This window comes from Nicotiana sylvestris, chromosome 12 (genome assembly GCF_000393655.2).
Source record: "Nicotiana sylvestris chromosome 12, ASM39365v2, whole genome shotgun sequence".
Classification (NCBI taxonomy): domain Eukaryota; kingdom Viridiplantae; phylum Streptophyta; class Magnoliopsida; order Solanales; family Solanaceae; genus Nicotiana; species Nicotiana sylvestris.
In genome coordinates, this window is record NC_091068.1 from 61198468 (window position 1) to 61211459 (window position 12992).

The 12992-nt window shown below is 42.0% G+C and overlaps 2 protein-coding genes and 1 non-coding gene across 3 annotated transcripts; 1 reads left to right on the plus strand and 2 right to left on the minus strand.

Moving 5' to 3' along the window:
* Positions 1-5033: 5033 nt before the first annotated feature.
* Positions 5034-6767, minus strand: LOC138883108 (uncharacterized). The gene is made up of 4 exons (XM_070163769.1): positions 6448-6767; positions 6056-6378; positions 5854-5977; positions 5034-5505 (listed from the first exon to the last, which is right to left on the minus strand). The coding sequence occupies exons 1-4, from the start codon at positions 6765-6767 to the stop codon at positions 5034-5036; spliced, it is 1239 nt and encodes a 412-aa protein (XP_070019870.1).
* Positions 6139-6242, plus strand: LOC138884455 (small nucleolar RNA R71). Its single transcript, XR_011404649.1, has one exon. It is a non-coding gene; the product is annotated as a small nucleolar RNA R71 (small nucleolar RNA).
* A 2774-nt stretch (positions 6768-9541) lies between the features above and the next one.
* On the minus strand, positions 9542-10438 carry LOC138883109 (uncharacterized). The gene has a single exon (XM_070163770.1). It carries the CDS (start codon positions 10436-10438, stop codon positions 9542-9544), a length of 897 nt encoding a protein of 298 aa, XP_070019871.1.
* Positions 10439-12992: the final 2554 nt, after the last annotated feature.

Consider the following 12992-nt stretch of genomic DNA (forward strand, 5'->3'; position numbering starts at 1 on the left):
GGCTAGCAGGATATTATAGGCGGTTTGTAGAAGGATTTTCCTCTATATCATCACCATTGACTAAGTTAACACAAAAAGCTACCAAATTCCAGTGGTCTGACACTTGTGAACATAGTTTTCAGGAGTTGAAGAATCGATTGACATCTGCACCAGTGCTCACTCTTCCTGAAGGAACAGAAGGTTATGTGGTATATTGTGATGCCTCAGGTATAGGTTTGGGGTGCGTATTGATGCAGCATGGGAATGTGATTGCTTATGCATCAAGACAATTGAAGAAGCATGAAAAGAATTATCCAACCCATGATTTGGAATTGGCTGCAGTAATATATGCTTTGAAGATATGGCGGCACTACTTATACGGCGTCCATGTTGACATCTACACAGATCACAAGAGTTTACAATACATCTTCAAGCAGAAAGAGTTGAATTTGAGGCAGCGTAGGTGGCTTGAATTATTGAAAGACTACGACGTCGAGATATTGTATCATCCCGGTAAAGCCAATGTTGTGGCAGATGCTCTCAGCCGTAAATCAATGGGAAGCTTAGTACATATTGAGGCAGGTAGATGGGGGTTGATTAAAGAGCTTCATCAGCTAGCCAATATGAGAATCAGATTGTTAGACTCTGATGATGGAGGTGTTACTGTACAGAATACATCAGAATCATCTTTGGTAGCCGAGGTAAAAGCACGACAATATGAAGATCCTATCTTAGTACGATTAAGAGAAAGCATTCAACAGTGTAAAAGTATGGCTTTTGGGATCGGAAAAGATGGGGCACTGAGATACCAGAGCCGATTGTGTGTGCCTAATGTGGCAGGGTTGCGAGAGAAGATTATGAATGAGATTCATCAATCCCGATATTCCATCCATCCCGGCTCGACAAAGATGTATCATGATGTCAAGGAGCAATATTGGTGGGATAATATGAAGAAGTCTATTGCAGAATTTGTAGCCCAGTGTCCCAATTGTCAACAAGTAAAGATAGAACATCAGAAACCCGGTGGATTGCTTCAAAATATAGAGATTCCGACCTGGAAGTGGGAGGTGATTAATATGGACTTCATTATTGGATTACCTCGCTCTTATCATAAGTTTGACTCCATCTGGGTGATAATTGATCGACTTACAAAATGTGCCCATTTTCTGCCAGTGAAGACAACTTACGCGGCTGAAGATTATGCAAAGTTGTATATCAAGGAGATTGTTAGGCTTCATGGTGTGCCCATATCTATTATATCAGACCGAGGAGCTCAATTTACGGCTAACTTTTGGAGGTCTTTCCAGAAGGGTTTAGGCACACAGGTAAATCTCAGCACTGCATTTCATCCGCAGACTGACGGACAGGCTGAACGTACCATTCAGACACTGGAAGATATGCTACGAGCATGTGTTCTAGATTTTAAGGGGAATTGGGATGATCATCTTCCACTCATAGAATTCGCCTATAACAATAGCTACCATTCCAGTATTAAAATGGCCCCATATGAGGCACTATACGGGAGGAGATGTAGATCACCAGTTGGATGGTTCGAAGTCGGTGAAACAGAATTATATGGGCCAGATTTGATTCACCAAGCTATTGAGAAGGTGAAAGTGATACAGGAGCGATTGAGGACGGCACAAAGCAGGCAAAAATCTTATTCTGATGTCCGACGTCGTGATCTAGAGTTTGAGGTTGGTGATTGGGTTTTCCTGAGGATCTCACCAATGAAGGGTATTATGCGTTTTGGGAAGAAAGGTAAGCTGAGTCCAAGGTATATCGGGCCGTATAAAATTCTTCGACGGATTGGACAGGTTGCTTATGAGTTAGAATTGCCATCCGAATTGGAATTTGTCCACCCGGTATTCCATGTATCTATGTTGAGAAAATGTATTGGAGACCCTTCTCGAGTCATCCCTATCAAAGATGTACAAGTTACAGAGGACCTATCATATGAAGAAGTGCCAGTGGCGATATTAGATCGGCAAGTCCGCAAGCTGAGAACAAAAGATGTAGCTTCCGTCAAAGTATTGTGGAGGAACAAAAATATGGAAGAAATGACATGGGAAGCAGAAGAGGAGATGAAGTCTAAATACCCTTACTTATTCCAGAATGAAGATAACAAGGATGCTGGTGGAAGACAGGATACATTGGAAGAAGAAACGGCTCTATAAGGTAAGCAATAATTTGAGAATACTCCTCCTTAATACAAAATGGTGATATGTAGATAATGTAAATACGCATAATGCTTTGTGTAGCCTTGTGAAGCCATATGTTGGGCTTAATTACTTGCAAGTTTTGCTAGTGACCATTTTATAGGGGAAAATTGATCGGAAATTTCCATTGGAATCCACGATGATTTAAACTCCCCATAAACCCTTACATTCGAGGACGAATGTTCCTAAGGGGGGAGGGTGTTACAACCCATATCCACATGTGTTAGTTCATGCCATATATTAGTTAACATAAATCCAAGAAGGAATTATCTTTTAGATGATAAGAAGTCAATCCTATTGGTCTTAAGTGATACAAGAGTGTATAAGGGTGATTAACCAGTATTAGAAGTTAAACGAATCAAGGATGTTGTAACTCGTATTTTCAGGTAATCTAGCGGTGCTTAATACACTCAAGAGTTCATTTATTAAGGTATTTTAATCATATAATATCCGTATCATAAGTCTTGAAGTCAAACGAGTTATGAAACAAAAGTCGACAAAAGTTGTCGCAACTTAGGTTCATAATTTTACTTAAACATTGGGTCAAATGTTTCTAATATTTTCTCATAATTTACAAGGAATTACGGGGTGATCTACCCACCAAATTAAAGATCTATGAGTCTAGTTTCCAACGCATTAAACCGTTCATCGATACGATCTCGGAGTAGAGAGATATTCGCGTTTTCGCGAGACTGCGCCAAGCACCTCTCTATGGGGCCCACTAAGTCGGTTTAAGATATTTGGACCTATATAGGATGACTCCAACCCGTTTTAAGTCATTTCTTTTCACTATTTTCAGACCTTAGAACCCTAGGAACATCCTCTCAAGGTTCTCTCAAGATTCAAGACCCAAAAAAGGGCAAACAACACAAATCAAGTGTCGGGAATTCCGTGGCGCTAGTAAGTCTCTTGTTCTTCTTGTTGTTGCTCATTTTTGTGTCGTTTCAGCTCGTGTGGGAGGTTGTTTTAAAGGGTTTATGTTCTGTAAATACTCCCTCATGTTCTTAATATCAATCCTAGGTGATTTCAAGCCTTCTAAAGTGATTCTAGTGCCGAAAAACACTAATTGATCGCTAGTTTCGCTTTTTTGTTGTTGTGGCAGCATTGGAGGGATATTTCATGGAAATTTAAGGTCAAATTGGAGTTGTTCTTTCTGTATAAAGGTAAGGAACCTCTTACTCTATATGTATTTAAGATTATCCAAGTTGCAGCTAAGCCATTGAAGCTAGAACTTGTGAAATATATATCGAAAGGCTTGGAAGTAATGTTATTGTTTTGTGGACTGTTTTGCGTTGTTGTTGGGCTGCGTATTTTACTACTATCTTGTGGAGTTTTGGAGGAGGAAGGGTGTGGAGAAACACCATATATATGTAGGGTTATGGGCTGATAGTTATTCGTAACATTTCCAGGTTGTTTGACACGACTACGGTGGTCGTCGTATGTATGGAGTGATTAGGCTATGTGTGGACTATTTTGGGAGGCTCAATATGTTTATTATTGATGTTGTTTGGGCTGTTTGGTGACTGTTTTGAATGGTGTGAGGTCATATATATAGGGGAGGTGCTGTCCGTTTCATCGTAAAATAGGTTGTGGTCGATACATAATAGTTATGACGCTTAAATGATAACGATAGTATCGTTTCTCTTATTGTAGACTAAGGAGTTTTGACAATTGCATAGCTTGAGATTGGGGCAGTATATACAAGGTATGTGAGGCTATCCCTTTCCTTCTTTTGCACGACTCCGATTGTACATAATGTAATGAACGATCTTCCAAGATACTCTACTCTTAGAAGCTAGCAGTACTTACATTGTTTTCCCTCTTATGGAACGATTGATGTTAATGTTGCTTCTCTTAGTCTTATGTTATCAATGTTGTTGGTACTTCCTGATTCTTATAAGGTTCATAGTGAAGAGTTAGTCCTAATAACGTGTACAGAGGATACCGACCTTACGTCACTCCGAAAGGTTTAGAATGTGATTCCATGAGTCGAGCATGCATTATATATATGTATCTATTTTACTCTACCGAGCCACGCTATAGTTGGCCGGGTACGGCACCTATTGTGCAACCACTGATCAGTTGGGTTTTACCGAGCTCCACGTGGCCGGGTACGATTCTACCGAGCCTATTATGGCCGGGTACGATATGATGATGATGATGCCCACAGAGGCGAATGCTTTAAAGGTTTATGTATTTATACATATGTATCATGCATTTCATGTAAGTAGCCCTCAGAGGTACTAAGATGTTACAGGTTGTATATTCTCTATCCTTGCTTACATTACTGATCGTATTTATGGTTCCTTGCCTTACATACTCAGTACTTTATTCGTACTGACGTCCTTTTATTTGTGGACGCTGCATGTCGTGCTGCAGGTCCTGATAGACAGGCAGGTGCAGCTCCCCCACCACAGTAGACTGTCCAGTTCAGCGGTGATTGGCGAGATCCCTTCTCCGGACTTGCCTTGGTCTTGGTATGCAATTTTTGTTATAGACATTATGGGTATGTCGGGGCCCTGTTCCGGCTATGTTGCAACACTTATGTTCTTTTAGAGGCTCATAGACAGGTGTCGGCTCATGTATAGTTTGGTATGCCTTGTAGGCTAGTTTTTGTTGTATAGTCTTTCATAGTAGCGTGGTAGCTCATACCTTATATGTAGTTTCTTGATTGTCTGGTCATCCCCTGCTATGTATATTCATGCCATCATATTTTATTGCTGGTTGTCCATGATCTAGGTCTACCATTTATATTGATCTCTTTAGCCTTAAAAGATAATAATGAAGGTTAGATGAAATGTACGTTGGTGCTCGGCAAGTGTGGTCGGGTGCTAGTCATGGCCCTTCAGTTTGGGTCGTGACAGTATGTGCCACTGTCTCAAATTCAGTTAATCTTCTCTTGTGAGCCACTATATCTTTTATGTACTTAGCATACTTTGGAATTTCATGAAGCACATCAACAAGTGGGATATTCAATTGAACCTGGATCAACATAGAGAGAAATTTTGTGAACATGCGATCATCATTCTTTTTCTGCAATCTCTGGGGGAAAGGTGGTGGTGGCCTTGGGGCCTCCACTAGCTCTGGAATTTCAGCAGCATTCTTTGGTTCAGTAGTCACTTTAGGGATCAACTCTCCCTCAGGTATGGGCTTGTCTTTCTTTTTCTTTGGAACTTTCTCTAGCTCCCTCCCGTTTCTAAGTGTAACTGCATTCACTTGAGGGTTCTTTTCTGTATCACTGGGGAGAGCGTCTGTAGGTCTAGTGTTTTTATTTGTTGCTAACTGCCCAATTTGCCTCTCAAGATTTCTGAAATCGGTCCGGAGTTGCTGATTGTCAATCAACAACTTCTTTAGAAAATCATTGGTACTTTCTTCTATTTGTTGGGGTGGTCTCTGAGGCTGATTGAAACTCCCTTGGGGTCTATGCTAATTCTGATTCTGCTGATTTCCACCCCATGAGAAGTTGGGATGATTCCTCCCATTTGTATTGTAAGAATTCCCGTATTGTGCATGTTGATTCGGTGGACCTCTATTTTGTTGCCCCACATAATAGATGGATTCTGGATTTGTGGGGCACATATCACTCATATGATTGTCGCCACAGAGTTCGCAGCAAATAGTCATTTGTTATACATGTTGCATTATTTGTGGCTACTGCGTTGTCATCCTAGTCATCTGATTGGCCATCTTTGCAATATCGACTCTCATGGCTGACACTTCGTCGAGCTCAAGTAACCCAGCTGATTTTTGCTTAACTGCCTTTCGTGAATCACCATCACCTTGCAAGTTATTATCATTAGTAGTGAAGTTATTCAACAAGATTTAGATTTCACTGTATGGTCTGGCCATGCAACTACCCCCACAAGTTGAATCAAGATTCATCTTTGAAGCATCATCTAACCCATCTACAAAAGTGTGACCCAATACCTCGTCCGTCTGGAAATGATGAGGACAGTCTCTGAGCATCTTCTTGTACCTTTCCCATGCTTGACGAAGTGTCTCACCAACTCGTTGTTCAAACCCAAGAATTTGACTCCTCAATATCTTTGTTTTTTTAGTGGGGAAAAACTTGATTAAGAATTGCCTTGCCAGATCATCCCAAGTGCGGATTGAATTTGCTGGCTCCTTATCCAACCAATCCTTAGCTTCCCCGATCAGTGAAAAGGGGAAAAGTGTCAACCTGACATAGTCCTTGGAAACGTTCGGATAATTTTAAGTGGCCGTAATTTCCAAGAAATTCTAAATATGCCTCTGCGGGTCTTCATTAGGTAATCCCACAAATAGCCCTGTGGATTGGATCAGCTGCACCATGTATTGTTTTAGCTCAAAGTGCCCAATAATATCAGGCTTCACAATAGCCTGAGTCATAATAGCCAGACTGGGCCTTGCGGCTTCGATCACCGCGCGTTCCTCATTACCTTCCATCTCAATTGGCTGCGGTTGAACTACGATGTCCAACTCTCTTTCAGTTCTAGTTCTAGAGTCCACCTCCTTCCTCAATCTGTGAAGTGTTCGTTCAATTTCGGGATCAAGAGGAAGGAGATTGTTTGCGCTTCTACTTCTTCGCATTCAAGAAAAGAAAACCTGTATTGGCACAAACAAAGTGAACTGAAAATTAAAACTTAAATAAATAAATAATAAAAGCTCAACTCAGTCAAGTAGCTAATTTCTATGTCCCCGGCCATGGCGCCAAAAACGTGTTGCGACCAAAAACACTCACGCAAGTGCACGTGATCGTCAAATAATAGAGTAGTGAGTAGAGTATCATTCCCACGAAGACTTATAATTAGCTGTTGACTAATTCAAACTCAATTAATTTGTCTATCCAAGAGGTTTTCACAAAATAGAGATGTAATTGTTTTACTACCTAAACTACCAAGCAATAATCTAACTAGAGAAATTAACCAAACAAATAACAATTTCGAGTAGCACACAATGGGAGAGGATATTCCAGGGTCACAGGCTAGTTAACAATCGTGTTATGTTCTTAGCTTAAAATTACTAATCGATTTACCTGGATTGTTGATTGATAGGGTTAATGTTACTCATAAGAATCTGTCGAGTTCTTACTCGCCTATTCAAGTTAACTCAATGCCTATATGTCTATGGAATTAAGATTAACAAGAATGCATTTACAATTCCTGTATTTCAACCAAGCAAGGCAATTGGGTATATGTCTATCCCAATTGCTAATCCGTTCCCCGAGGCCCAGGTTCAAGAACTTGCCCTATTTAATTCTATATGCAATCTAAAGTTCCTACTTTCGAGTTCAACTAAAGATTCGTAGATAGTATTTCCCTGTTAGCTACTCAGCAAAATAATTAAAAGCAGAATTAAATAAACAACCCAATATGATAAACCAAATTTGTCAAATTGAACTTCAAACAACAACATTCATGTTTCACCTATGACCCTAGAACAATGGGTTTTAGCTACTCATGCTAGTGTTCATGACAAATAGATTCAATTTCATCCAAAATAGCAAAAACCAAGAGAAGAAAAGAAGAACTTGATGGTCAAATCTCCTCCTTGCCTCTTGTCTCTCTATTTCTTGCACTAGACTATGAAAACCCTCCTTTCTCTTCCTTGGGCGAGCTTGACTTTATATAGGTTAAGTGAGTTTTCCTCTAGATTTCCAATTCTTCCCCTAAATAACTCTTCCCGGATTTTGGACTAGCACGACCGTGCACCTGGACGCGCATCTGGCCGTGCTAATTGGATGAGATTCTGTCATGGACGTGCTAAAAGTAGCGCGCGCATGTCCAGTTCTGTGTTTCATCACTTTTGTTCCTCGTCTTCAAGCATACTCAGCTCTGAGAGGTCTTTCTTTCTCCAAAATGGTTCCAATCACAATTGTTTAAGGCATCACCTAGGCTCCTCATCCTGCAATATTTACAATTCACAATTAGAGCCTATTTTTCATCAATTAACCATATTATGATATTGGAATATAATCAAGCGGGAGCATAAACAATCGCCAAATTACCTAGATTTAACCTATTATCAGATGCCCTTAGAGGCTTGATGATGTTATGTACGTACAGACCTATGAATTACATTCCATTTATAAGCATATGTATAATATTATAAATATTTCATGATTTACAAAGCTATCCATACTTACAGGTTGAGTCCTTTACTCCATCTTTATTTCATGTCCTTTATATACTGATTTACATGCCTTACATACTCGGTACATTATTTATATTGACATCCTTTTGTTGGGGATGCTGCATTTATGCCTACAAGTATAGATAATCCATTTGACGAGCCCTCGTGGTATACGAGATTGGTATTCAGTGAAAGATTGGTAAGACTCCACCTCATTCGGAGTGCAACCGAGTCTATGAGTCATTGTGTTAGAGTTTTGCTATGGACTTATAGGTATGCCGGTACCCTGTCCCATTTGATGTCAAATAATCTTAGAGGCTTTGTGGACTGAGGTTTATTTTGTATAATATGTCAGAGGCCTTGACGGCCTATATGTATGCATGTTTTAAGAAAAATTGTTCAGTAATACAGCGTTTGCCAAATTGTAGTTATACATTACGAGTTATGGCCATGTGGGCCCATAATAATTATAAAAGGAATAAGTCCAACTAACTCGAACTATGTATGTTCTAGTTTTGGTCAAACGATAATGAGTTACAGAGTGGTTCGCTCGGGCCAGCACGGCACTGGGTGCCAACCACACCTTCCCAGGTTTGGGGCGTGACAAAGTGGTATCAGAGCGAGTCGTATCCTAGGGAGTCTACAAAGCTGTGCTTTATAGAGTCTCAATTATGGATGTGTTGCGCGCCACATTTATAATTGAGAGGTTATAGGGCATTTAGGAAATGTTACCCTTCTTTTGTTTCCGGGTCCTGCCATTTCGAAAACTTAGCATACAACATATTGTCTCTCAAAGTCTGAAGAACGACTCAAAGATGCTACTCGTGCTCCTCTCGGCTACGGGAATAGATCAAAATATCATCAATGAAGACAATCACAAAGGAATCCAGGTAAAGCTTGAAAACTCGGTTCATCAAATCCATGAAAGCTACTGGGGCATTTGTCAACCCAAATGATATCACTAAGAACTAATACTATCCGTACCGAGTGCGAAATGTCGTCTTAGGAACATCGAATGCCCTAATCCTGAACTGATGGTAGCCAGATCTCAAATCAATCTTCGAAAATACATTGGCACCCTGAAGCTGATCAAACAAATCATCAATCCTCGGCAATGGATACTTGTTCTTGATGGTGACCTTGTTCAACTACCGATAATCTATACACATCCTCATCGACCCATCCTTATTCTTAACAAACAACACTACCACACCCCAGGGCGAGACACTAGGTCAAATAAAGCCCTTATCAAGAAAAACTTGCAGCTGCTCCTTCAGTTCCTTCAACTCTGGCAGGGCCATACGATATGGAGTAATGGAAATAGGCTGAGTGACCGGAGCCAAATCAATGTAAAATTCAATATCCCTATCGGGTGGCATCCCCGGTAGGTCTGCAGGTAATACCTCTAGAAACTCTCGAACAATTGGCACAAAATCCATAGAAGGAACCTCAGCACTAGAATCACGGACATAAGCCAAAACAGCTAAACACCCTTTCTCGATCATACGTCGAGCCTTCACATAGGAGATAACCCTGCTAGTAGATTGACCAGGAGTCCCTCTCCACTCCAATCGAGGCAACCCCGGTAAGGCTAAAGTCACGGTCTTGGCATCACAGTCCAGTATGGCATGATAACGCGATAACCAATCCATCCCCAATATGACATCAAAATCAACCATGTCTAGAAGTAGGAGATCTACTCTAGTCTCAAGACCCCGAATAACAATAACATATGAACGATAGACACGATCTACTACAATAGAGTAACCCACCGACGTGGATATATATACGGGAGCACTCAAAGAATCCCGAGGCATAACCAAATATGAAGCAAAATAAGAAGACACATAGGAGTATGTAGACCCTAGATCAAACAAAACTGAAGCATCTCTACTACAAATCGAAACAGTACCTGCAATAACAACAGCGGAAGACTCAGGCTCAGGCTTGGCTGGGAAAGCGTAACATTGGGGCTGGGCCCCACCACCCTGAACTATATCTCTGGGATGACCTCCTATTAGCTGGCCTCCACCTCTAAAGTCCTGACCTCTACCTCTAGCGGGCTGACCCCTACCTCTAGCTCCCTGACCCTTGCCTCTAGCTGGCTGGGCGGGTGGTGCCAGAATCATGGCACGAGAACTCTGCTACTATAACTAAACACCTACTAATCTCGGACAAGCCCTCTGGATATGACCATACTCACCGTACTCAAAACATCCACCTGAATACTGCGGCTAAGGAAATTGAGACTGACCCTAGCGAGCTGGCTGACCACGATAATAGCTCTGAAGAGGAGGTGCTCTGATAGGAGCTGGCGGTGCACTATGAGCTGGCTGTCCGGAAGGAGGTACATAAATACCTTGACCCCCTGAAGCTCCATGAGATGCCTGAAGTGCTGAGTGAAATGGCCTAGGATAATGGCCCATACCAAAAGAATCCCTGCCTCCAGATGAGGCACCATTAAACCTACCCGAATGACGAGGCCTCTTGTCATACCTCTGACCACTACCCGTAGATATAACTGCCTCAACTCGCCGGGCCACATTGGCTGCATCCTGGAAGAAATCTCGCTCCCGGTCTCCTTAGCGATCTGCAATATGATAGGCTAGGCGAGTCCCTCAATAAATCTCCTCACCCTTTCCCTCTTAGTGGGAAGTATAAGAAGAGCATGACAGGCCAAGTCAATAAATCTGGTCTCGTACTGAGTGACGGTCATAGAACCCTACTGGAGATGCTCAAACTGCCTCTGATAGTCCTACCTCTGAGTGATAGGGAGAAACTTCTCTATAAATAGCTGAGAAAACTAATCCCAAGTCAGAGCAGGCGACCCAACTGGTCTAGCCAAACAATAATCCCTCCACCATTTCTTGGCGGAACCTGATAAGCGAAAAGCAACAAAGTCGACACCATTGGTCTTCACTGTCCCCATGTTCCGAAGAACATCATGGCAACTGTCCAAATAGTCTTGGGGTTCCTCTAATGATGTACCGCCATAGGTAGTAGTGAAAATCTTTGTGAACCTGTCCAACCTCCACAAAGCATCTGTAGACATAGATGATCCATCACCGGTCTGTGCTACAATACCCGGCGGGACTACCCCAACTGGCTGAGCTGCTGGAGTCTGAAACTAGGGAGCCATTTACTCTAAAGTGTGAGTAGCGGGAGTCTGTGCTCCTCCCCCAGCCTAAGAGATGACTGGTTCTCCAAGAAGTATTCCTGCTTGACTAATACTCTCCATAAAGCCCACTAGACGGACCAGAGCATCTTGGAGTACCGGGGTGGCGATGAACCCCTCTAGGACCTGAGCTGACCCTGCTAGAACTGTCTGGGCCGAAACCTCCTCCTAGAACTCTACCTGAGGCTCCGGCGTTGGTGCTGCTACTCGAGCTCTAGGCTGAGCCCTATCTCTATCTCGGCCTCTAGCACGGTCTCGGCCCCTGCCCCTCGTAGGAGTTGCTACTGGGGGCTCAGGCTACTGATTAACTGATGAAGTGGTACATGTTCTCGCCATCTACGAAAGAATAGAGTAGAGGGTTCAATTAGCATTGAGATATCAAACCGCACGATAGAGTTGAATAAAATGGAAATTGCTCCTAACTCTGTAGCCTCTAGGGATAAGAACAAATATCTCCATACTGATCCCTCAGACTCTACCAAGATTGTCTGTGAATGGTGAGACCTAAGCAACCTAAAGCTCTGATACTAACTTGTCACAACTCGAATCTCCCATCGTAGGGGCTGTGATGGTGCCTAACATTGTACTCACTAGGCAAGTCAATGTTTCAGAATACATGTCACGACCCAAAACCCGACTCGTCATAATGGTGCCTATCGTGAAACTAAGCCAGCCTCAACTCAACAATCAATACGATAATAATAAGTCTGAGAAACATTTACGGAAGCCTTTAACAATTAAATAACTTTTGAAACATAAGAAATTCCAAGAAGAGATACAATCCAGCCCAAAACCGGGGTGTCACTGAGCGCATGAGCATCTAAGGAATAAAATACATAGTCTCATATAATGTTTAAGGGAACAACTGGAATGTAAGGTGGAGAGCCAAGGCCTGCGAACGTCGTGCAGGTACTTCAATAGTCTTCTAAGTTAGAAGTCTCGATCAAACATCCGCCACTAGATCCCTGAATCTGCATACGAGGTGCAGGGGGTAACGTGAGTACACCAACTCGGTAAGTAACAAGTCCAACCTTTGGACTGATAGGTAGTGACGAACTGAACCTCCTCAAGGATAACAGAAATAATGTACAGAAACATAGGCATTCTTTCAGTTAAATAAACAACATATAGCAAGTATGAACAAGGTAAAGAAGTGTAACCCTACTACATCTACATGTAAATGCACATGCTATATGAAATGTACCATGCTGAGTGCCTCATGTGCCCATAATCTCAAATGCTCATCCATTCAGTATTGTATATGGCTCATACGACCCAGGAACGATCCATCATACTGAGGAAGGCCATTCCAACCTATGGAGAAGATCCATCTCCAGATAATAACAATAACAACCTCACCACCACTCGGTATTGTATATAGCTCACAAGGCCTAGGGAAGATCCATCCCGGAATATATACACATCATTGATAAAAGTCATCCAGTACTGAGGAAGGCCATTCCAGCCTATGGAGAAGGTCCATCTCTAGGTATAAATACTTTGGACAA